Below are 25122 nucleotides of genomic sequence, written 5' to 3'. Positions count from 1 at the left end.
TTTACCCAAGAGGACGCCATCATCATTTAATCGTACAGTAAAGCTGTATGCCCTTGGGAAAAATTATGGCTGTAGTTTCCCCTTGCTTTCAGCCGTTCGCAGTACCAGCACAGCAAGGCCGTTTTGGTTAGTGTTACAAAGCCAAATCAGTCAATCATCCAGACTGTTGCCCCTGCAACTACTGAAAAGGCTGCTGCGCCTCTTCAGGAACCACACGTTTGTCTGGGCTCTCAACAGATACCCCTCCATTGTGGTTGCACCTACGGTACGGCTATCTGTATCGCTGAGGCACGCAAGCCTCCCCAAGGTCCATGGTGCATTGCATATATATGACGTATTTTTCCAAATGGGAGTGTTTTTCAAAATTGCTTTGCAACACAACGGTCTATACTATATTTTCAAATTAATGAAGTAAGCAATGTCATAGATAATCGTCTATTAACCATCCTAAAGCGGCATATAAAATGATTATTCTTAGATAGACCTAAAAGTTCTTTGTGATAGAAAACTCCTTAATAATTGAATCTGAGTTGTAATGCACACAACACAGAGTTGACAAAATAAATAGTGCACACTAATGCCATGTGACTTGTTTACGAAACTTTGTCAACATCTGAATGGAGAACATTGTCAAACCGTCAATATTTGACCTCACATGTTCAGTATGTATTGACAGTATTCAGAATGTTTTGAAATCCATCAATTTTGCTAGTTAATACTTTTGGTACTGGCAGTACGTCAATAGGCGCCTTACGATAGTGAATGCATTGACAGTTTCACTATATTGTTGAACGTGTGAGGGCCCCTAAATATCCTTGGTTTTGTCCATAGAATTTACTCTATGGTTTTGTCATTCCGATATGTGAATCTAGATATCACTGTGTGAATCTGTTGTTGTGGGTTCTTCATGCAAAGAGCTTCGTAGAGTTTGTAGTTTGTGCTTTGTTTTTGTTTTGCCTGTGTCTGTGTAATGACGTGATTTGTTCAAGGAAAACTTGAGAGTATTTTTGTCTGCCGAGTCGTGCTGATACTGAAATTGATTCGAAGCTGTTACGTAACACATTGGTGTTCGTATGAAGCGGCGTAGTATAGCAATGGACGCAGATGCCTTCATATCGTCGAAAGGTAAGCGGTTAATACTTTTGTCTGCTGTTCAAACCTGTATTCGAAAGATTTTGATTTACCGACTCTGTTCTTAGTTTCCCTTGTGGAAAGGAATCCCCAGCCGATGGGTCTGCAGCTGGTCAGCCCCACCGCCGTAGGCAGAACCGATCGAGCCAGCCTCATCGAACTGGCGCAGGAGATTGAAATGGTATGTAGGCCCCGTTCGTGGAAATGTGGGATTCACTGCGTAGTTAACAAACGAGACTCTGGAAGTACTCCGTGCTCATATCGCGTGTCATGTAACTACCGAAACTGTACGTCCTCAGGGTAATGGATGCCAACATGTTTTAGCACAAATGGCAACACGGTTATCCCATTGGTTAGATGCTACAACTGATAACAGAGCTGAACCACGGCGAGTTTCGAAACTATTTGGGTACATTCCTATGTTTTCACTAAAAATTTGTAACTCTTATTTAGTGCTGCCACGCAGATCAGTACTTGTGCACGGGACTGTCGGTTCCATGTAACGAACATTTGTTGTAGGTAGATCGTAACATAGTCGGCTGATAGTGGTCTGTAGGCGTTAATGTTTTGTCTGAACTGTTAGGTAGGAACAGCTGATTTGGTATTAAAGGAGCGGTGGTTTCTTCAAAGGTGATGATTTTTTTGCTCACGAATGTGTAAAGTAATCTAGAAGCAATGACATAGTCATCTGTTCCAGTGGATTTGTACTGGTCATAATTTATCATTTTACTTTATACAGGTGTATCAAGCAATGGTTGCTGCTGCCTGTTCGTGTATAATTTGACTCGTTTAGCTTTCATGAAGGGATAAGACAGAACATGATGTGACTGAGTGAGGTGGCACAGGACGACCATGGTTCAAACCCACGTCTGACCATCTCGATTTAGATCTTTCGTGGTTTCCCTAAATCACTTTGGGTAAATGCCAGTATGGTTCCTTTGAAAGGTCACGGCCAATTTCTTTCCCCATCGTTCCCTAATATGATGGGACTGATGACCTCGCTGTTTGGTCTCCTCCCTCCAAACCGACCAACATGATGTGGGAGTGAGTTAATCACAGCAATGAGAACTCTTGTTTGACTGGCATTGAGTAAATGTATATTTGTTGATCCAGCCATAGACAGTATGTGTTTTGTGGATGAAGTACAATTGTATGAATAGGTATGTAGGTAAAACTTTATAAAGGGCCTGCGGGGAAATCTGAGATGGCAGAACCGCTGAATTGTGCACCTGTGTTTCATATGATTGACAGTGAATCGCCAGTAATGAAAAGTAATCTGTCTGCTGTCATTTTGGATAGAATTATCCTTGGCGGTATAACAATTATATTTTAGCTAAATAATGTTTCAGATCTGTCCTGAATGCATGTATATCTTTTGTCTTTAATCTGTTGTGGTAATGAGTTGTATAATTTAATTCCAATTTACAGTGCCTTGGATTCCCAGTGTGTCTGGTGAGGTAGAAATGCTGATTGGGTCGGCTCTTAGATTCCTATATAGACTTGATTGTGTGGTACTGATGGGAGTCTTCTTTATGCAGCTGACCAACTGCAAAGTGCATTTACGTGGGGCTGTCAGAATTCTCACAGTTGTAAGCTATTACTGCAGTGAGGCCTCTGCTGACTTCTTATTATAATTTGTAATGCCTTCTTTTCTATTTTAAATATTCTTTGCACATTAGTTTTGCCAGAAGGTAGTTCCATAACTAACTATAGAACACACACACACACACACACACCATTCTAGTTTTCATTAAAATGTTATTTTATAATTCACTTTTCATCTAGCGTGTATTGTAAGTGTTTTCACATTACTAATTGAAAAAGTTTTATTTATAACAAAAATTAACAGAATAAGATAAAGTTATGAAATTTGGAACTTGATGTACTGTATCTTCTGGTAGATACACTGTATTAGTGTAGGGTGAAGTGGGGTAAGTGTAACCATGGGGTTAGTGTAACCACGGCTTATGGTGCCTTAAAGAAGCTGTATTTTTACCTCTGACCTATCACACATTACTCCTTTCTTTGTTATATTTAACCATAAGTTGTCATATCTGACATTAATTGGTAATTAATTTTTGGAGATTGATGTCTACATTTTCACTCTGCGAGAGAGTGACATGTTCAGAATTTGGTGGTCTGTCATTTTTGCAGTTTTGAAGATAACTGCACAATTTTTTGGTTACAATCTAACTTTTGCATGATAATTTCAAATATGAGATTTGCTTTACTCTTCTGATAAAGCTCTTGATATGCCAGGCATAGTTACACTTACCCCAACTTTTTCCCATGTGGGGCAAGTGTAACCAATCGGCTGGGGCAAGTGTAACCAGGGGAGGGCTACACTTGCCCCAAACAAACTTACTGGAGCATATTTACCTATTTAAGCCATAACCTTGTTTTTGCTATCACGCTAGATCAACTAAACTGGCCTTCCTGTACAAATGGATACCAGAACACCTGATGTGCTGGATTTGTAGGTCCACTGAGTTTGTGTGAGATATATTTTATTTTTTATTTAAGTCTACTATATTTTTAAACCACGTTTCCTTTTATAAAATGACACAGAACTGTAAAGAATGCCACCATTTCAATTACAGCACAGTATGTGAAGCATTGTTTGACTGACAACAATGTTGAGCATGATAATTCATCCTGCAGCCAATGGGTGTAGCAGTGTTTAAGGGTGTGAAATCTACTCGGGACCAAAAGTTAACTTGTCACCAGAGACATCATCAAGGGGTAAAAATTAGCAAACGTGACTTTTCCAATCTCCTCGCTGCTGTATGGAATGAAACACCACATGAATTGTTGAAAAGTGGTTTTCAAAAAGCAGGAATATTCCCTTACAGTAGAGAAGTAATTGATAAAACTAAATATGATCCGGAGGCATATAAAACATACGTAGCTCATACCAAATCTTTGGCAGAAACAAATCCATTGCCAGCTCACGATAACGCAGCCATAGACTGTGTGGAAGCTATGTCTCTAACACAAAGTACTCAGATTTTTGGAAAGCTTCCAGTTGAACAACCTCCAGAATTTTATAGGCCTACATCTACTGAGCCCTGCAGTTCTCCCAGTATCAGAGTTCTTTCTCAACCATTCCCAAGCTAACCAGTATTTCATTATGTTCTGGAACTTCTGATTTGTCATTTGCAAGCTCATTATTGGAAACAGTCCGACAGTGTAGTCTACCTGGTAAAACAAAGAAGAAACGGATTGCACCAGGAGCTGAAGTTATCACTTTTGAAAATGCCACCTATAAAGAAAAAGGTTTTAAAGGAAACAAGAATAATAAGGAGAAAGCAAAACAAAAAAGCATCATCGGCATAAAAAAGGGCTTGGTAATGAAAAGTAAATCTTCCAAACAAAGTGCTGTTACTTTATCCGAAATGGCATCTTTTAATGTGGAAAATAAAATCCCTGATTGCTCATGTGAGTAACAAAAAAAAAAGACGAAGTTGAATCAGTAAGTGAAGAAAGTGAAACTGAAGGAGGCCTATCTTTAATAAGTACTGATGAAGAAAATGGGACCATAAAAACACTGGACGATGTCAGGAAAGAAATGATAAACTATGAAGAAGAAGAAGAAGACAAACTTTTTTGAAGCCAAATATAAAATTACAGTTTGAAACTATGTTCTGGTAGCTTTTGCAACAAAATGTAAGAAAGTTCATTTTATTGGCCAAGTTACCAAAATTAGTGATTTAGGAGATCCAGAAGTGATTTTCCTCAGATGCAAAAATAAGACAAAGCATGGCACCACATTGTACTGGCCTGATAGAAGAGATGAGACGGAAGTTCCATCCTCTGATGTCATTTCAGTGCTGCCTGAGCCTACTTTGGGTCACTGGGGAGACCTGACATTTGGTGTTACATTTGATTCATACAACATTCAGTGACCAAATAATAGTTAGGGCCTAAGTGTGAATATAATAAGTTGAATTAGGGCAGTTTAGTATTAAACACAAATTGCCAACAACTTTAGTTCAATTACCATGAAAAATAATAGAAAGTGAACTTGTAAAGTGATTTTTTCTTTTCTCTTGATATCAGATATTTTATTATTTTTGTTAAATTGCCTACTAAAGAAAAAAATATTACTTTTGTAGAATTTAAACTAATAAATTACTGGCTTAAAACAAAAATAAATCATCTATGAAGTATTCTGTTTCGGTGTTTTATGGTTTAGGCTAACACTTATTTTTTAGTTTAGCTAACATTTTCTGTGTATTTCATAATATACAAAGAGGTGTGTGCAAAAAAGTTCAACTCTTGAGTAAAATTTAAGATATTTTAATAATTTAAAAATCCTCAAATTCAGTAAAAATTGCGTAATCAGGTCACTTACCCCAAGTCTCTTTTACAATGCTCTGTATGGGTACGACAATGCGGGGTTACACTTGCCCCGAACCGTGGGGCAAGTGTAACCTCACAACACAAAATTTTGAAAACAATTAATTGATCGTATAATTTTTTTTTTTTTTTCAAAAACAAAATGTATATTGTTTAAAAGTCAATAAGTCAAACTTTAAGCATGAGAAGTTTCAAAATCATATCTTCAATAACAAGTTGGCAATTTGATGTCAAAGTTGAACTATGCCAAAACGTGGTTACACTTACCCCACTTCACCCTATGTAAAAAATACAAATTCATAGTTTGGGTCTTTTGACACACCACATGCCAATGATAGAGTGCAGGTTCATGGGTGATGCCAGGTCAACTGAATCTAACGATACCAGATGTCGGCTTTGTCCTGTTGCATAATGACGAGGTGGTGTGTGACGATTTGTGTTTGCAGACAGAAAGAAAGCAGAATACTGACCATTTTTCTTTTGCATCCGTAATAGTTTCTGGGATGTAGGTTGTTTTTTAATACTGATGTGTAGTGTAATCAGAGGTCTTTGTTAGATCTGAATGTGGTGGCAGTTTGATTGTTAGTTGACATAGCAGTGTCGTATGCTTCAGTTAACCTGTGTTGCCATTTGCCACCCACAGTCACTGCTACCTCTCGGGTATATCATTGTTGATATATTGATAAACATAATATGCGCCAAAGTACTTAGTGTAGATTTATGGCCTCGGCAGCTGAGGAAAGTGGTCGTGTGTGTGTGTGTGTAAGTTCACTATATGGTGAATGGCAATCTATCCTTTTCATAATATTTTTGTTAGTCTATCCTGGATTTTCCTTTGTTTGCCACAGGTTTATCTATCAAATAATATTTCCTGTATTTTCTTTGCAGTTCATATTATTTCGTAATTTTTTTATTTTTACCGTCGTTCTTCACTTGCCTCTGTATTCCTTGATACGTGGTTTGTCTGATGCAACTAAAAGTAAGGCTGTTTGCATTGTGCCACACATGTTTCATTTCTATTTATTTGTGCAGCATCTTTCATTGTTTATAATGAAAAGTGCATTTAGTAGGAGGTGAACACAGCTCGTGCACTTACCAATACCTTTATTTTGGATTCGTGCTCTTTGGCTCCAGCTCACAACTGAACTGCTACATTACAGCCTCGCCTGAAACTCGATCTATACTACAGGTCAGATTGTCACTACAACAATGATTTTGAGGGGGTCACTGTTGCACTACAGAACTCAGCAGTTTCCCATCGGTACTGACTAAACCATCTTTCCTTGCGAGTAACTGCAGATGAAAAGCCTTGTTATCCAAACAATTTTATTCCACGTTATTTGAATATTGATAGAATTTTCTTTAGGTGGTGATTAATTTTGTTCAGTCATGAACTTCTCGAGATCTGACAAACACGAGAAGGTAATGAGTGAGAAAAGCATCAGATGGCAGTGTGTGGAAAACTAATGTACAAATGTGAGTGCAGAGTTCAACTCCCACAGTTGGGAGCAGGTACCTGAGTAATAATGTGGGGAAGTCGCAGACAAGCAAACCACAGCTTCGTAAGTGTACAGCCACAGTACCGTCCTAATCCAAATTGGACTTGTTCAAAAGTAAAAATTTTTGAAAGAAATGTTCATTAAAATCTGTGTTACTGCCCAGCCATAAAAAAGCAAAAGGGGAAAAAAAACAGTAAGTTCACACACAGTTTGTGATTATCAGCTACTGTTGGTTTTTATCATATTTTAAGTAAATGCAGTTGTGGATGGAAGTGTCAATGAACTGTTGTTTTGCAGAAGTTAAGTTTTGAATAAGTCCTATTTGCATTATGCCACTACTGTGGTTGTACACAACAGAAGCTCTTAGTTGCTTGTCATTGACTTCTCTCTCGACTGTGATAGTTGAACTTTGCACTTAATGAAGTACCTCCCGTTTTGTGTAGATCTGCACCCATACTCTACAACACGCTTTGAAATGCACAGCAGAGAGTTCGTCCCATTCTACCAGTTATAAGGGCTTTTTTCCAGGCGCATTCACATACGGAGCATGGAACGAGTGAGTGTTTACATACCTCTGTGTCTACGTTTACATCTACGTGATTACTCTGCTATTCACAATGAAGTGCCTAGCAGACAGTTCAATGAACCACCTTCCAGCTGTCTCACTACCGTTCCGCTCTCGAATGGCAAGAGGGAAAAACGAGCACTTAAATTTTTCTGTGCGAGCCCTGATTTCTCTTATTTTATCGTCATGATCATTTCTCCCTATGTAGGTGGGGGCCAACAGAATGTTTTCGCAATCGGAGGAGAAAACTGATGATTGAAATTTCACGAGAAGATCCCGTAGCAACGAAAAACGACTTTGTTTTAATGATTGCCACTCCAAATCCGTGACACTATCTCCCCTATTTCGCAATAATACAAAACGAGTTGCCCTTCTCTGAACTTTTTCGATGTCATCTGTCAGACCCACTTGATACAGATCCCACACCACACAGCAATACTCCAGAGTAGGGCGGACAAGCGTGGTGTAAGCAGTCTCTTTGGTAGACCTGTTGCACCTTCTAAGTGTTCTGCCAATGAATCGCAGTCTTTGGTTTGCTCTACCCACAACATTATCTATGTGATGATTCCAGTTTAGGTTCTTTGTAATTGAAATCCCTTGGTATTTAGTTAAATTTACAGCCTTCAGATTTGTGTGATGTATCGTGTAATCAAAATTTATCAGATTTCTTTTAGTACTCTTGTGAATAACTTCACACTTTCCTTTATTCAGGGTCAATTGCCACTTTTCGCACCATACAGATATCTTATCTAAATCATTTTGCAATTCATTTTGGTCATCTGACGACCTTACAAGACGGCAAATGACAGCATCATCTCCAAACAATTTTAGACGGCTTCTCAGATTTTCTCCTGTGTTGTTAATATAGATCAGGAACAATAGAGGGCCTAAAACACTTCCTTGGCAACACCAGATATTACTTCTGTTTTACTCAATGACAATTCGCACATCTGAGGCGATATTCCATAGGCACGCAGTTTGGTTAGAAGTCGCTTGTGAGGAATGGTGTCTAAAGCCTTCTGGAAATCTAAAAATATGGAGTCAGTGTGAAATCCCCTGTCGATAGCACTCATTACTTCACGAGTATAAAGAGCTGGTTGTGTTCCACAAGAACGATATTTTCTGAATCCGTGCTGACTGTCAATAAAACTTTTTCTTCGAGGTACTTCATACTGTTCCAAAACAACACTGCAAATCGACATTAGTGATATGGGCCTGTAATTCAACAGATTATTCCTACTTCCCTTTTTGGGCATTGGTGTGACTTGAGCAATTTTCCAGTCTTTAGGTACAGATCTTTCTGTGAGCGAGCGGTTGTATACAGGGTGTTACAAAAAGGTACGGCCAAACTTTCAGCAAATACTCCTCACACACAAAGAAAGAAAATATGTTATGTGGACATGTGTCCGGAAACGCTTACTTTCCATGTTAGAGCTCATTTTATTACTTCTCTTCAAACCACATTAATCGTGGAACGGAAACACACAGCAACAGAACGTACCGGCGTGACTTCAAACACTTTGTTACAGGAAATGTTCAAAATGTCCTCCGTTAGCGAGGATACACGCATCCACCCTCCATCGCACGGAATCCCTGATGCGCTGATGCAGCCATGGAGAAAGGCGTATTGTATCACAGCCGTCCACAATATGAGCACGAAGAGTCTCTACATTTGGTACCGGGGTTGTGTAGACGAGAGCTTTCAAATGTTGCCATAAATGACAGTCAAGAGGGTTCAGGTCAGGAGAGCGTGGAGGCCACGGAATTGGTCCGCCTCTACCAATCCATCGGTCACCGAATCTGTTGTCGAGAAGCGTACGAACACTTCGACTGAAATGTGCAGGAGGTCCATCGTGCACGAACCACATGTTGTGTCGTACTTGTAAAGGGACATGTTCTAGCAGCACAGGTAGAATATCCCGTATGAAATCATGATAACGTGCTCCATTGAGCGTAGGTGGACGAAACTAAAATCAGCTCTAACATGGAAATTAAGTGTTTCCAGGCACTTGTCCACATAACATCTTTTCTTTATTTGTGTGTGAGGAATGTTTCCTGAAAGTTTGGCTGTACGTTTTTGTAACACCCTGTATAATTGCCAAATATGGAGCAACAAGTGGAAGTCACAGCCTGTGTGGTGACAACTTTCTTAATGACACATTTTGATTTATACATCATCAAATTAGTTCAGGTTAAGGAGATCGTGCCATACATAGTTATGGGGTCATGCATTTTATCCATAACACAATGCAAAAACTTTAATATTGTGACATATAAATCAAACACGTCATTGAAGAAAGAAGCCGCCACTCAACCTGTTACTTCCGTGTTTTTTATAGCGTCCATTACAGCACTGATACAACCTCTACATTACATAAAAATGGGCGCTTACCTCTTATACAACTTTACATCAGCGCTGATAGAACTGGAGTCAGTCAGCTCGACAGATACCTAGCCATAACACTGGGAATGGTCACATAAGTTCATTCATAGGTAAGGCAGCTGGCAATTTCAGTTCATTGTTAGGATACAGGGGAAATCCAGTCAGTCTACAAAGGAGTAGAAAATCCTGGTATGATACTTCCTACAATATTGCTCAAGTGTGCAGGGACCCGTAGCAAATAGAGCTGACAGTGGACATGGAACATACACAGAGAAGGGCAGCACAAACATTTGCACGGATTTGTTTGACCGACAGCAGAGCATCACAGAAATGTTGAAAAAAGTAAATGGCCAGACTTTTGAAGATAGATGTAAATTATCTACTTACAAAGTAGCCTACTTACAAAGTTTCGAGAAATGACTTTAAGTAAGTAATCCACAAATATACTAAAACCCCCTATGTACCGCTCGCAAAGAGATTGTGAGGAAAAAATTAGATTAATTACAACGTCAGACAGAGCACCTCATGTTTCTGCTGCTAATAAGGTGAGTACACCATTCGCTTCTTGCATATTATCACGAGCTTCAAACGGGAGCAACTGCAGTAATGGATAGCACGTGTGATTGCTGCGTACAGATGTGAGCCGAGTTGGCAAACCTTCGCTCACAGCTCCAGGCTGTGTTGGCTTCTGTCTCACAGTTCGAGGCTGCAGCCGAGGGGCATCACTGTGGGGGGAGGGGGGGGGGGATCGGATGCAGGGATGTGTGGGAGGCCTAGCACATCCCACGTGTCCCCGATCGGTCCTCTGCTGTGGCCGCCACGGATACTGCCTGCACTGAGGTTGACCCCTCACCCGTGGTCGAGTGGGAGATCATTCCAAAGTCTGGCATTCTTTCCGTGGGTCCGACTGATAGGGCCTCCAGAGTTCGTTTGACAAACAGATTTTGGGTGTTATCTGTGGCTGACGATGTCTCTGAGTCAGATGCAGTCGTCCATCCTGTTCCAGAGGAAGCTTCTCGGGAGGACGACGGTTCAATCCCGCGTCCGGCCATCCTGATTTAGGTTTTCCGTGATTTCCCTAAATCACTCTAGGCAAATGCCAGGATGGTTCCTTTGGAATGGCACGGCCGACCTCCTTCCCCGTCCTTCCCTAATCCGATGAGACCGATGACCTCGCTGTTTGGTCTCTTCCCCAAAACAAACCAACCAACCGGCAAGCTTCTCGGCCCTCGAGGTCTGGGGATTCACAAAGGGTGAATTTTCTAGCAGTTGGGAGCTCCAACGTTAGGTGCGTAATGGGGCCCCTTAGGAACATGGCTGCCGAGGAGGGGAAGGAAGCCATTGTGCACTCCATGTGTATGCTGGGGGGAGTCATTCCGGATGTGGAAAGGCTGCTTCCAGATGCCATGAAGAGTACAGGGTGCACCCATCTGCAGGTGGTCGCCCATGTCGGTACCAGTGAGGTGTGTCGCTTTGGATCGGAGGAGATTCTCTCTGGTTTTGGGCGGCTACTGGACATGGCAAAGACTGCCAGTCTTGCTTCCGAGATTAAGGCAGAGCTCACCATCTGGAGCACCGTCGATAGAAGAGACTGTAGTCCTGTGGTGCAGAGCTGACTGGAGGGTCTGAATCAGATGCTCACGCGGTTCTGGACCGTGTAGGCTGCAGATTCCTTGACTTGCGCCATCGGGTGGTGGGCTTCCGGGTTACGCTTAATAGATCGGGAGTCCACTACACACAGTAGGCGGCTACACGGGTAGCGGAGGCTGTGTGGAAGGGACTGGGTGGTTTTTTTAGGTTAGAGGGTCTCAGGGAACCACAGAAGGGAAGTCCGTCTAAAAGTGGGCAGGTAAGGTACTTGTAGAAACGATTGTTATTGTATGGTCGTACATAAAGCACACCACTGGCAACACTCAATACCTTCACTGTGCGACAACAACGGTGAAGCCACTGATAACAGTGCCACTGAAGAAGAGTTATTAAACGCGGTTTTCCGACACTCCTTCACCAAAGAAGACGAAGTCAATATTCCTGAATTCCAATTAAGGACTGCCAAGATGAGAAACATAGAAGTTAGATATCCTCAGTGTCGCAAAGGAGCTTAAATCACTTAATGAAGCCAAGGTCTCCATTCCAGACTGTATACCAGTTAGTTCCTCTGAGTATGCTGATAAAATAACTCCATATTTAGCAACTACGTACAACCACTCGCTCACAGGAAAATCCGTACCTAAAAACTGGAAAATTGCTCAAGTCACACCAATGCCCAAAAAGGGAAGTAGGAGTAATCCATTGATTTACAGTCCCATACCATTAACATCGATTTGCAGTAGGGTTTTGGAACATATACTGTATTCAAACATTATGAAGTACCTCGAAGAAAATTATTTATTGACACACAGTCAGCATGGTTTCAGAAAGTATTGTTCTTGTGGAACACAACTAGCTCTTTATACTCATGAAGTAATGAGTGCTGTCGACAGTGGATGTCAAATTGATTACATATTTTTAGATTTCCAGAAGGCTGTCGACACCATTCCTCACAAGCGTCTTCTAACCAAACTGCGTGCCTACGGAGTAACGCCTCAGTTGTGCGACTGGACTCGTGATTTCCTGTCAGAAAGGTCGCAGTTCGTAGTAATAGACGGAAAGTCATCGAGTAAAACAGAAGTAATATCTGGCGTTCCCGAAGCAAGTATTATAGGTCCTCTATTGTTCATGACCTATATTAACGACACAGGAGACAATCTGAGTAGCCGTCTCAGACTGTTTGCAGATGATGCTGTCATTTACCGTCTCATAAAGATCATCAGATCATCGAAATAAACTGCAAAATGATGCAGATAAGATATCTGTATGGTGCGATACAGTGTCTGTGTGGTGGCGCCAGTTGCCCCTGTGCAGTCGGCACCTTGTGGTTCCCAGTTCCACATCTACGTCTACATTTATACTCCGCAAGCCACCCAACGGTGTGTGGCGGAGGGCACTTTACGTGCCACTGTTATTACCTCCCATTTCTGTTCCAGTCGCGTGTGGTTTGCACCCTCTCGAAACCTGGACAGCAAGCTACACCGTGATGCGGAGTGCCTCTCTTGCAGAGTCAGCCACTCGAGTTTGCTAAACATCTCCGTAACGCTATCACGCTTACCAAATAACCCTGTGACGAAACGCGCCGCTCTTCTTTGGACCTTCTCTATCTCCTCCGTCAACCCGATCTGGTACGGATCCCACACTGATGAGCAACGCTCGAGTATAGGTCGAACGAGTGTTTTGTAAGCCACCTCCTTTGTTGATGCACTACATTTTTGGACAGCCCTGTCCATCACGGATTTGAGCTGCCACGTGAGGCGACATCTCGTTTCGTCTGTGTGTCGAGGATGACGGCACGTGCGCTGTTCGAAAAGTCTGTCGTTGCCGAGGGTGTGACCTGGCTCCGTTCGGTAAGTTACTCAAAGGATCGTGATCCGGTCTGAGAGTTTACTCTAGCGTACGCGAACCGACCGTTTATCGAGTATCGTGCAGCTCGAGGTGGTGTCCGAAGTCCGAACTGTTGATCCCGATGCCGACAGACACGTTGTCGAGATAATGTGAAGCTTTCGGAACACATTTTAGGACAAAAAGGAATAAAGGAGAAGATACGTGTTAAGTTGAAGATTGGATTTCATAGTGTATAAATGTGTGCTACAATATTATTTAGGTTGCAGTATCTCCTGTACAGGATGGCAGGTTTGAGGAATTGCCTGAATCGGTCGTCGTGGTGAGTAGACAGCTGAATATTTGAAGTCTCAGCAACTCTTTCCCACTGCAAGAAGTGGCAGTGTCGCTGGCAATCTTTAGTGTACTGTTGCAGATTCTCCTGCACCTGTATCTTGTTTATCATTTGAGAATTAATAGTGCCAGAAAGGCAGAGATAGATTTCTTCATTTGTCCTTAGGTAATATAGCCAACGTTGAGGCTAATTCTTCAATTTAATGACAAGTAAATGACAGAATACATTTTTTGTTCTATCGGCCACTCTTTACGTCACACACGGACACTGAAGCCACAGGAAAAAATCAGTCTGTCTCTGCCGGCCAGCCTCCGTACACGTCTGTGTGTAATCACCTTAGCAGCATTAAGACTGCTGTCACTGTTAAGAGTACATGTGTTACTGCTTTGTTTGTAAACTGAAGAATGCCAATGTAACTGCTGCCAGCACCACAAGCAATAACACACACACACACACACACACACACACACACACACACACACACACACACACACACACACAGTGATAGTTTCATTAATGAAAGGCGATAGGTTATTAGAAAAATGCTGATGTCCTTTCACAGGACACAAGAAGCAAAGAGCAGCTGAGAAGCACACCACACGGACTGGGAGCTGTCAAAGAAGCTCCTCAGTTCTCGGGTGCACGAGGGGTGAAGTGTCTGCCTGAAAATTTGAGAGAGAGATGACGTTCCAGGAACCTATTGATCATTATTTACTTAAAAAGGAATTTAACAGTGTACAGGAGCATACATGTAAACAATGGGAATGTTTAGCTTCTTTTATCTGTATACTGCAGACTTGCGTGGGAAATAATTTATGAATATAATACTGCAAGCCGACTATAGTTAAACTGTTGTATGTATTGCGTGTTCTTGGTGTAGGTCTGTGCTGTAGTTACTGGAGTTGGTTAACTTTAATATGTGAATATCAATCGAAAGATAAGATCATATTATGATTTTTACCAATTGTTTTGAATTGTAATGTTTGGGCTAAATATTTTGAGAAGAGAAGTGTGTGACGTTTTAAATGTTTACATAATAAAGTCGCTTAACAACTTTGATGTTCGTGTCATTGGTTTCGGCATTTGATTGCCATCTTCAGGTGTGGTGAATCCTCTAAATAGCTACACCAATATATACAATAATTCTAGTTAAGTTTTCTGAACATAATTAAGTCTTGTAAAATACAGGACTACTATAAATGATTCATTTGTCCTCAAAGCTCTATATTTTGCAAAGTGTAATGTGTACAAATACGATTGACGTGTCAATAGAGGCGTAACTCAGAGTCAGCATTTTATGCTTTACAGTTGTTCTGTGAGTGCCCCTCGGGACATGTGACACACGCCCGAGTGGCGGTAGAGTTTGTTCCGACCTTATACGGGATGCCTCAAAGCCTTTTGGGTCAGATTGAAGCAGGTGACGGTGGGTCCACAACAGACTGTATTGACGTAGGGAACCAGTGGTCGGAAATGTATATTTATTGTGTTACGGACCTACACGGTGTACACTGTGGAACGACAGTGTAGCTCGTAGAATTGTTCAAAGTGACGACCGCCAGTCTACGCCCCCACATGGCAGCGGCGTGTGGAGTTCTGCCGCACTCTCTCGCGGGTCCCCGGTGTCTGTACCGGAAGACGGGCAGCTCGGACAGTAGCGAGCGGGTCTGCGTCCATTTCTACGGGGTTTTGGTACACCGACGTCTCGACGTAATGCCAGAGAAAAATGTCCAGAGGTTAGAAATCCGGCGATCACACTGACCTCGAGACGGGACCGCCGCGTCCGATACGACAGTGGGGGTACGTGTCGTCCGAGTGCCCGCAGCTGTCTTCATCGAAGTCGGCCAGTGCACCGTCGTCTCGAAACTGCTACCTTTTTCGGACAAGGAGGGGTACGGTCGCCGAGAACTGTGGCCAATGTCGACCGGTCAAACGGGAATTCGGATTCGGCAAACGAGGTCCTGCAAGTGAGCTCGGACAGTGTCGGCTCGCAAGTTGACAGAGTAGTTACGGGTGTCCACCGATGTGAGTAGTGTGACGGATTGTCCTCACTTCAGATGTGGCTGTCGACAACACGGACGCGGGTGAATGTGAGTGCAGCCACGAACAATACGTACTGTACAGTGTGTGGCATTGAGGCACCGCGGTGGATAATCTACTGGCAGAAGTGAATGCGGGCTTCAAAATCCGTCAGTCCCAGTGGTCGTACAAATTCTTTGACAGTAAGGGTGTACAATACCTGTTCGACCACCACTCTCCGATCCGAGTGCTTCAGTGTGCGAGTTTCACGGGCACCGTGTTCTACCGCACCGTACATGAGGTGCGCGTCTGCCAGCTCTCGTGACGCGTAACGTTCGACGTCCGAACACGTGTCGTGCACAGTACACGGTAACACGTCTCACTGTGGACACATGACTACCTACGTGATGCGACAGACGACCGATGTCGGAGTAGTGGTGTACTCGCGACGTAAGTTAATCTGCCGGTGTGACGCTTGAGGCCATCACGTAGCACACGTACTACGAGCCGAGTCGTGTACGGTACGTCCGTTTTGTAGTCTGGGACGTGGGCCGGTAATCATGCGCCCGTTCCGGCGTACGGAGACACCTGGGACGAGAGTGCGTCAGAACTGTGCACACCGGCATGATAGGGGCACCGAAACTGGTGGCCGCCGCTTCCGACAGTTACTGTCGGCTACACTGTAGTTACGCGGTGTACACTACTTGTGCCCGTAACACGATAAATATTCATTCTCGAATGCTGGATCCCTATCTCAATATAACTGGTTGAGGACCCACTGTCAATTTGACCCAAAAGGTTCGAGACATTCTGTGCGGCAGTGTCCTGTCGGCGGTCGTCACAGAAGCGTCGGTGCACTCTGAGCTGTCCCGGTGTTCCCGGTAGTGGGGGGGAAAGGGGCAGGACGACACACAAATAAACACGGTCCTCAGTGTAGCCCCGAAGGAAAAAGCCATGAGGCGTCGGGTAGAGCGACCCGGGGGGCCGAGGGAACGGAGACGCGTCGTCTCCACTGCCGTGCCGACTCCGGCAGTGCCAGAGTCCGTCATTTGGGTAGCGACCGACACGGGTGCTCTGGCGAGCGGGTGCCCCGTCGTGCCTGAAGGTGAAACCCTCGATAGTCGGGTGGGGAAACGACCCCGGCTGCAGTATCTCGAGGTGAGAGTCACCCGTCGCACACTTCTCTCAGAAGAAGTGTCCCTCACAGATTCATCTGTCAAACTCGACACAAAACGTCAATGTCCGTCGAATCTCGTTCGTGTGCCACAATTTTGTGAGGATTTTCAGTGCTTCACACTCTCACATTGCGGCTATAACCTTTGTCAAATATCGGCACAGGGGCAAAATGTCTGCCGTCGAGTGCTTCTCGAATTGCGATTCAAAATTGGAGGCACAGATCACAATCTTCCGGTTTTAATTGTCGCGAGAGGTGCAGGTACGGTTGGAATTGTAACTACCGTCGCAAAATCTCCATTAGAGCTCGCTGCAGGATTTAAGTTCTCGGCTCGCACGGATCGTCACTCCTTAAGGACTGCGTGCGAAACTTTTCCTCGCCCTCTCCGTGATCGTCGCCACCGGCACACTCGGTCGACCGGTCCTTTCCTGTTCACGGAGACGACCGGTGCCCCCAAATTGTCGATACAGACGCACGGTGCCCTGTCCTCGTGGTGTACCTTTTGCGTAATTCCTCATGAATGCACACGGCACTGTTGTAAGAGATAAACACCTCGACTATTCCGGCACACGAAAACTCTATTCTCACTCTGTCGCCATTTTTTCGAGGTACTGCACTCTTAATACCACGTGGCAGGCAGAATGCAAACTTGGTGAGTTTATGGTTCTATTGGCACATCAAGCGTATTTGTACATGTAACACTTCGGAAAGTATAGAACTCTGGAAATGAATCAATCGTTTATAGTAGTCCTGTATGTGTTGTGATGTGTTTCATACTCTCTGCAGAGAGAGAGAGAGATTGTGTGTTGTTGTTATCATTGTTGTTGTTGTTTTCCAGTATAACTTGTGATGACACTCTTTCCTTTTGATGTGTGCAGGCAGATGAGTTTGTGCAGTCGACAGCCGGGGCACAGCTGCGGCTGATAGCAGAGCAGGTACCGCTTTCTCTTCTCTTTGGTTGGCTTAATATTCTCTCTCCCTCTCGCTGTCACACACACACACACACAGAATGTATTCCTGTAAAGAAACAGCATCATTTTCCAAAAGCTACTGTTACTGTGTGCGTAATGGACTAAGGCGAATACAGATTGTGGGAAAATAGGGTGGTGTAAAATAATTCCTCTGTGTCATCAATTGTGCAGCTATTCTTTAAATCAAAATTTTGTGCAGGTGGTGTCGAATGGCTTTCACGAACTTCTTTTGGAATGGCTTTATATAATAAACAGATGCACAGTACTCGTGTGTATTATTGAACTTAATTCCGAAAGATTATAAATTTTTGTTCTTTTTTCTTGGAACAGATGGATCTAAAAGGCAGAAACTTTCTGAGAAAGGCATATATTTTCGAGTAGTAAAGTTTTGTAACTATTCGGTCTTAGACAACTCTCACTCACAGCTTACAGTGAGTCGTTTGTACCTCTCGGACACTCTGGGAATTCGAATTTAAATCGCTCACTCTTTGCTTCGTCTCGGAAAGCTACCTCGAATGTGTTCTTCTATTTTCTACATGCTTATAGAACTTTGATGTCAGTGCTCAGACAAGAAGTTCCTAAAGCAGCAGGAGAACTAAACTTACCTGCTGCAATCTGAGCTACCAGTTTTGTATTTAACGGCAGTGAGAGAGTTTTGAAGGTGGTGATAAAAATTGTCGTACTGCTGTAGGAAATAGAAAAGGACCCATAGCTTTTGCAAAGTAAACAAATTTTTTCATAAATAGGGACACCTCCTTCCAAAATTTTTGTCTCTGAAGTGGTTTTCTCGTGAATTCAGATTTATTAATCTTTATTAATGCCAAGTTTGGTGGTGTGGAGTATTTTCAGCAGCAGGTAAATAACCAGTTGTTTTATAAATTCAGTCACCTTTTCGTCTCTATTGCATATTATTTATTTACACCGTAGAGGCATTCCACTATTTTTGTTAAAGGCATTTTCAGTGGATTTTTTTTATTCACTTGCCTGTCCTGTGAGAATCTGTATTTCCTCTTGTCCGGATCAGAGACTAGAGGGCGCACTCCACTTGTAAAAATTAGGCACACAGCTGCATTTAGCTCTTTTGATTTTTTTTGTTTTCACACTTTGTTTTTCATTAGCTACATAATGAGAAAAGTGTCACTGTCGATCAATTTCGGGTCTTCAGTACGATATAACTGACGATTTTTGTCATACTTAAAGATTTGAAGCTATTGCTGGGTCAGATGAGAAGTGTTTCACATTTTGTATCTAATGAGAAACAAAGTGCAGAAACGAGAAAACTGGAAGGTCTCAAGAAAAGTGTGTGCCTATTATAAGGGGCAATGCACATCCTGAGCTGTGATCCCACAGGAGGAGTCATAGATTTTGACAGGAGACACAAGTAACTAAAAAAAAAAAGATACTGAAGGAGCCTTTTATTTTAAAAAAAAATGTGGAATGCATCTGAAAAGTAATACAAATATTATATTGTAGGAGCAAAAAACTTTTTGACTATACGAACTGAATCTCTGTTACTAGCTTCAGTACAGCACAGCGGCAAGCCTGTGGCCTTTGACTGACTGAGAAGTACTCGAGTAATTTCGTGTCGACGCAGAAAGTAACTTTTCAACCAGACCGTCTCAGATTTGTTTCAGACTTGGTGTATCCAGTGATCCAGATAATAGATGGAAAACTACCAGTTTACGGAGGCATATGACAGTTGTGAAGAAAGTTGCAGGAATGCAAAATTTGAGAAGTTCGTGAGATCTACGTGCATCTATCCCTACATAAATTTTTATAATTACGGTTCTAATCCAGAGACAGCAGTGAAACTTGTATAATTGAATACCTAATGAGTAGTGCTTTACACTGATATGAAAAAATGTGGGTTTCTAAGAATTTTTACATTTGAGGTCATTGGCCTCAACCTTTGATCTTGAATATATCATAACACCCCACCTTAAATAATAATAATAATAATATTTTATTTATTTTAATATACCAGGTGGTTATAATTAAACTTTCCCAATTTAACATGTCATAAAACGAAACTAATTACTGTAAGAGTACCAGACTTAGTAGCATTAATGTCAAGGACATGGAGAAGAGAGATAATGCAGAAAGAGTTCACTTGACACGCTTTTAATGTGCTGCTACAGTACACTACACCATTACATGCCGGTACCATTACTGCTACAGAAGGGGCTCAGTATGGCATCCATCAGTGTCCAGAAGAGTCTGGAAGAGCAGGATTGCATTTTGCACAGTAGAACGAAGCACTTCTGTAGGTATGCCGGCTACCTCTCTCGATACACTGCACTTCAGATCGGCACGTGTGTGAACGCTCCCCAGACAAATCCTGTCCTTCGGGTAGCCCCAGAACCTGAAATCACGGGGACTGAGATAAGGTGATCGTTCCAGCCGAGCATTTGAAAACGACCGGATGACAATTCGATCCTTTCCGAACGCGTTTCGGAGAAGTGGGTGAACTGCACGAGCGGCGTGCGCCGGGGCCCCGTCTCGCACGAAAACTGTAGGATTGTCGCGTCTCCCTCCCGGAGGGTGGGTGCGACACACCGGCGGAGCGTATCGCAGTAACACCTCCGATCCTCGAGCACCGTCCCGTTCGAAAAAGAGTGGACCGGTGACGAACGTAGCTGCGAAGTCACACCGTACGGCGATACGTTCGCCGAACGGAATAACTTCGTGCACAGTGACCGGAGGTGAAGATCCCCGTACTCGGCAGTTCTGCGTGTTCACCTCACCCGTCAGAGAAAAATGAGCTTCACCTACCCGTAGGACTGTTCGGGGGCAGTCCTCGTCGACTTCGTTCCTCGCGAGAAAGTGGAGAGCAGAGTCGACACACTGTCGTGCTTCCTGTGGTGCGAGCTGGCGTACGGTACGGATCTCGTACGGATACCGTCGGAGAACGGTTCGCGGCACCTTCCGTACGGTGGCCCGCGCGACGTCCGACTGTCGTGGCACGGCACGCGCACTGCCCGACGGTCGGAAAATGCCCGCAGTGTCGTCTGTCGTAGCGACGGCGATTTTCTGAACCGCCTGTGGTGCGACGGGTCGTGAGCCTCTTCCCGGGGTGACACCTAATTCTCCGGTCGGTTCGAACTTCGTCCTGCTCCACGAGGCGGGTGGAGCAGGAGGATTACCCTTTCAGCCGGTGATATTCTCGAAGTGGAGGTGTGGCATTACTGTCGTTTCGATAATACTGCTCGGTGGACAGTGCCCCGCTCCTTTAGTCTGAGCTGGTGTCGACACGTCGACGAGTCCACTGCGACCGGTCGGGTCTGTGAGACTACAGATGACGGTGACCGATCGCGGCACCCGTCGGCCCTAGTCGGAACTGGGCGGTGGCGCAGTGACGCCTGGAAACCGTGCACCCCGTACTCTGGACATTAGTGCAGCCGAGTTTGTGTTAAAAAGGGAAAGTTTAATTTTAACCACCTGGTATTGTATTGCCCCAGTATGCTAATATAAACATGGTAAATATCGAGAGAGTACGTCAGACATTGTGATCAAAAATTTATTTTATCGACATCGATACACTGTCAAAATAGAAAAGGAAGCACATAAATATGAACTAAAAATAATTAAAAAATACAGTTCGTAAGCAGTGTTGTGCAAAATATGGTTTATATAATTGTAGTGGTATTATGAACCATTTACAGTGTAGCTTCAATGAAAAGACAATAAAAAGTGGTTGCATCTTGTCTCACAAGTCTCCAATAATTAAATTGTCAATGTTCATCAGATACGGTGCAAGGAGAGAGTATGTCCTTCCACTAGGTGTTGTCGGATCCAATCTCACGAGAACGCAACCCCTTCTGATAACACGAGTGTCCGGAATGGCAGGAAACACAAATGACGGGGACGGCCTGTGTGGATGCGAGAAGCTGATTCGATACGTGCTTTGTCTGCTTCTTTCGTCAGACGTGTGCAACTCGCCAGTTACTGTTGTACAAAATGGCGACAGATCCGTGTATGTGTGTTAACAGCATTTCTTTCCACATAGCAATCACCGACTCTTCCTGCCCAGCAAATAATTCAACATTTACATCTGGGTCTGTATCTTTGTCTTTCTAGCATGGCATGGCCCCCATATGATCACAGAAAAAAATCATACAGCTCAGTGTTCTCACAAGAGGTCTTACCTAGCTATGGATCTGGTGTATATAATAGAGGGAAACATTCCACGTGGGAAAAATATATCTAAAAACAAAGATGATGTAGCTTACCAAACGAAAGCGTCGGTATGTCGATAGACACACAAACACACACACACACAAAATTCAAGCTTTCGCAACCCACGGTTGCCTCATCAGGAAAGAGGGAAGCAGAGGGAAAGACGAAAGGAAGTGGGTTTTAAGGGAGAGGGTAAGGAGTCATTCCAATCCCAGGAGCGGAAACACTTACCTTAGGGGGGAAAAAGGACAGGTATACACTCGCGCACTCACACGCATATCCATCCGCACATATACAGACACAAGCAGGGTGTCATTGATATACCATGTTCTGCTACTAACTGTTTTGCTCTTTGCACCGTGTAATCTGAAGTGGAAAATTCTTTCACGGTTTTCCTTAACTCCAACTCTGCAGAAGTACTGTCAAAATTTGTATTTAGTCACTTGTAGGTACTGTAGTGTGGAACTTGTCTTTCAGTCAGGTAACAATTTCTCTTTCTCCATTTCTTTTACAGACTACTTTTTCCATTTGTGCAAAATAACTATGCTCTAATACTGAGACAGCATTATTTAAATTCTTGCTTCGGGCACTTGTTCTCATCCTAAAACCTATAATTTCTTTTCCACAGGAGATTCACCTAAAAACTGAGGACTAATATTTAAAGAATCCAGTGCCAGATCCAATGGTACTTCATCTCCAGTTATCATAATCTCTGGAAGTACTTAGCACAGCCGAGGCAACACCTGCAGGAGCGAGTGGGTCTTGTGATGTTTGCTTTCTAATTGTTGTAAATTTTTCCACCTAGGAATACACCAGGACTCTCGTTTACCATCCACTCGTCAACATTCCTCATTCTTCTGTAATCTTGCGTGGTCGTCTTTTTTAAGTAGCTTGCAACAGTACAATTTTACTTGGAGTCCTCTTTTTCTCTCTCTCTCGTTTTTTTTTTTTTTTTTTTTTTTTTTTTTTTTTTTTTTTTTTTTTTTTCAAACAACTACTCAATACTACTTCACAGCACATGAACACTGCAGTTTGAGTAAACAATCCACACTCAAGAAACAAGCTAATAAGTGATTGAAATAAAAGGTCTCTCTGGACTAGCTGTTCCCAGCAAGAAATTTTCACAAACTTTTTAGAATAATAGTGACAGCTATTGTCTCCTGTTCCAGAAAAAACCAGATGCATAGCTGCTCGGATGTTGAGATAGATGTATGTAAATTTCATACAATTTCTGAACTTTGGGGACTTGTAGCTTTCTTCACGCACATCTGCAAATTGGTAGTTTTCCATCTTTTATCTGCATTATCGGATGCATCAAAATTGGAGGAAATCTGAGTGGGTCGGGTTGAGTGGCGTATTAAATTGACACCGAATTAATCCACTTACCTTCCGAAGGTGAAATGCCGAGATTGTCGATAGACACGCCGAAAGGGGGAAATAAAAGTACAGAGAGGCTTCGGAGGTGTCGGTTCCTTCTTGTCGAGGAGGCGAGGTATTGGGCTACCTCGCATCTCCCCTCATCCTGTGCTCTGAGGAGGGAACTGTTGTTTCCTTCAAATTATGAAAAGCTGCTATGTTAACTTTCTCACAATTTCTGAGTAGCACATATAAAGAGGAAACATTGGTAACAAAAATTTTCAAAAGTTCTTGACTGTTTTATCTCACATATGCAACACTCTTCTTAGCATTTGGACAGACATAGCCTATGTGAGGGGTTACTCAAAAAAAAGGAATAATTTTTAAAAGCTATATATTTTCAAATCGATTACAAAACCTCATTCATACCCATCAAAACTCTCTATTACAACTAACACATTTGGCCCTCTGGTACTTCATCTGTTCGAAACAATTTTTGCAGTCATGTTTAGAAATGGCTGACAGCCTCTCCCTTGTTTTTTTCTCGACTTTTGCAATGTTGTCAAATCGGTGTCCTTTGCGTGCACGAAAATAAGAAAGTCACACACGGAGGCAGATCGGACGAATAAGGTGCATGAGGCAGCAGAACTGTGCCATTTTTAGCCAAAAACTGTCTAACAGAGATGGCTGTGTGTGCAGGTGCGTTCCCGTAGTGGAAGAACCGGCCTCCTGTCTGCCACAAATCGGGTGTTTTTTGACGAACACTGCTGCGCAGTTGTCTTAAAACTTGCAAATAAAAGGTTCGATTGATGGGTTTTCAATATTTTTGTCAATTTGGGCAGTTGACGGACGCCCAGAATGAGGTTCACCATCGGTCGACGCGTTCCCATTTTTAAATCGAGTGAACCACTCATACACGTGAGTTTTTCCCATACCGTCATCTCGGTGAGATGTTTACGACATTAAAACAGTTTCGGCAGCATTTTTACCGAGTAGGAAAAAAGTCAATGCTGCACGTCATTCACCTAAACTTGCCATCTTACAAAAAGGAGAAAACGACACAAACAAAAACGATCGCTGCCGACAAGCAGGTCGACAAGACACGTCACTGAACTGGCAGTCGGTTGTACTGTACATGCCTAGTTGCAGAAGTGCATACTACCCCCGAGACCAGCCCGTGGCGACGGGGTGGTTTTTTTTTTTTTTTTTTTTTTTTTTTTTACCCGGACCCCCTCGAATATTTGTCGGAACGACATTGTTCGGCCTTTCTGTTAAAACTGACTGCGAGAAAGAAAATGCTTGGCTGTGCTGTGAAAGTGTGCAGTTTTATTTCTGTTTAAGCAGGAAGCATATAAGGGAGGATATAAGATGTACATCAACAAAAGCAAAACGAGGATAATGGAATGTAGTCGAATTAAATCGGGCGATGCTGAGGGAATTAGATTAGGAAATGAGACACTTAAAGTAGTAAATGAGTTTTGCTATTTGGGGCGCAATGTAACTGATGATGGTCGAAGTAGAGAGGATATAAAATGTAGACTGGCAATGGCAAGGAAAGCGTTTCTGAAGAAGAGAAATTTGTTAACATCGAGTATAGATTTAAATGTCAAGAAGTTGTTTCTGAAAGTATTTGTATGGAGTGTAGTCATGTATGGAAATGAAACATGGACGATAAATTTTTTCGACAAGAAGAGAATAGAAGCCTTTGAAATGTGGTGCTACA

At 42.9% G+C, this 25122-nt stretch overlaps 1 protein-coding gene across 1 annotated transcript in view; it reads left to right on the top strand.

Annotated features, from left to right (window-relative positions):
* Positions 1-906: 906 nt before the first annotated feature.
* Positions 907-25122, top strand: part of LOC124553939 (uncharacterized protein C1orf50 homolog) — a 40673-nt gene continuing 16457 nt past the window's right edge. Inside the window, exons 1-3 of the mRNA XM_047127957.1 lie at positions 907-1125; positions 1200-1312; positions 17775-17831. Of these exons, the coding sequence (XP_046983913.1) occupies positions 1074-1125; positions 1200-1312; positions 17775-17831 (222 nt within the window). The 5' untranslated portion in view covers positions 907-1073. The remainder of the gene's footprint in view (positions 1126-1199; positions 1313-17774; positions 17832-25122) is intronic.

Source organism: Schistocerca americana, chromosome 11 (genome assembly GCF_021461395.2).
Source record: "Schistocerca americana isolate TAMUIC-IGC-003095 chromosome 11, iqSchAmer2.1, whole genome shotgun sequence".
Taxonomy (NCBI): Eukaryota; Metazoa; Arthropoda; class Insecta; order Orthoptera; family Acrididae; genus Schistocerca; species Schistocerca americana.
This window is presented reverse-complemented; position numbering and strand designations above follow the sequence as displayed.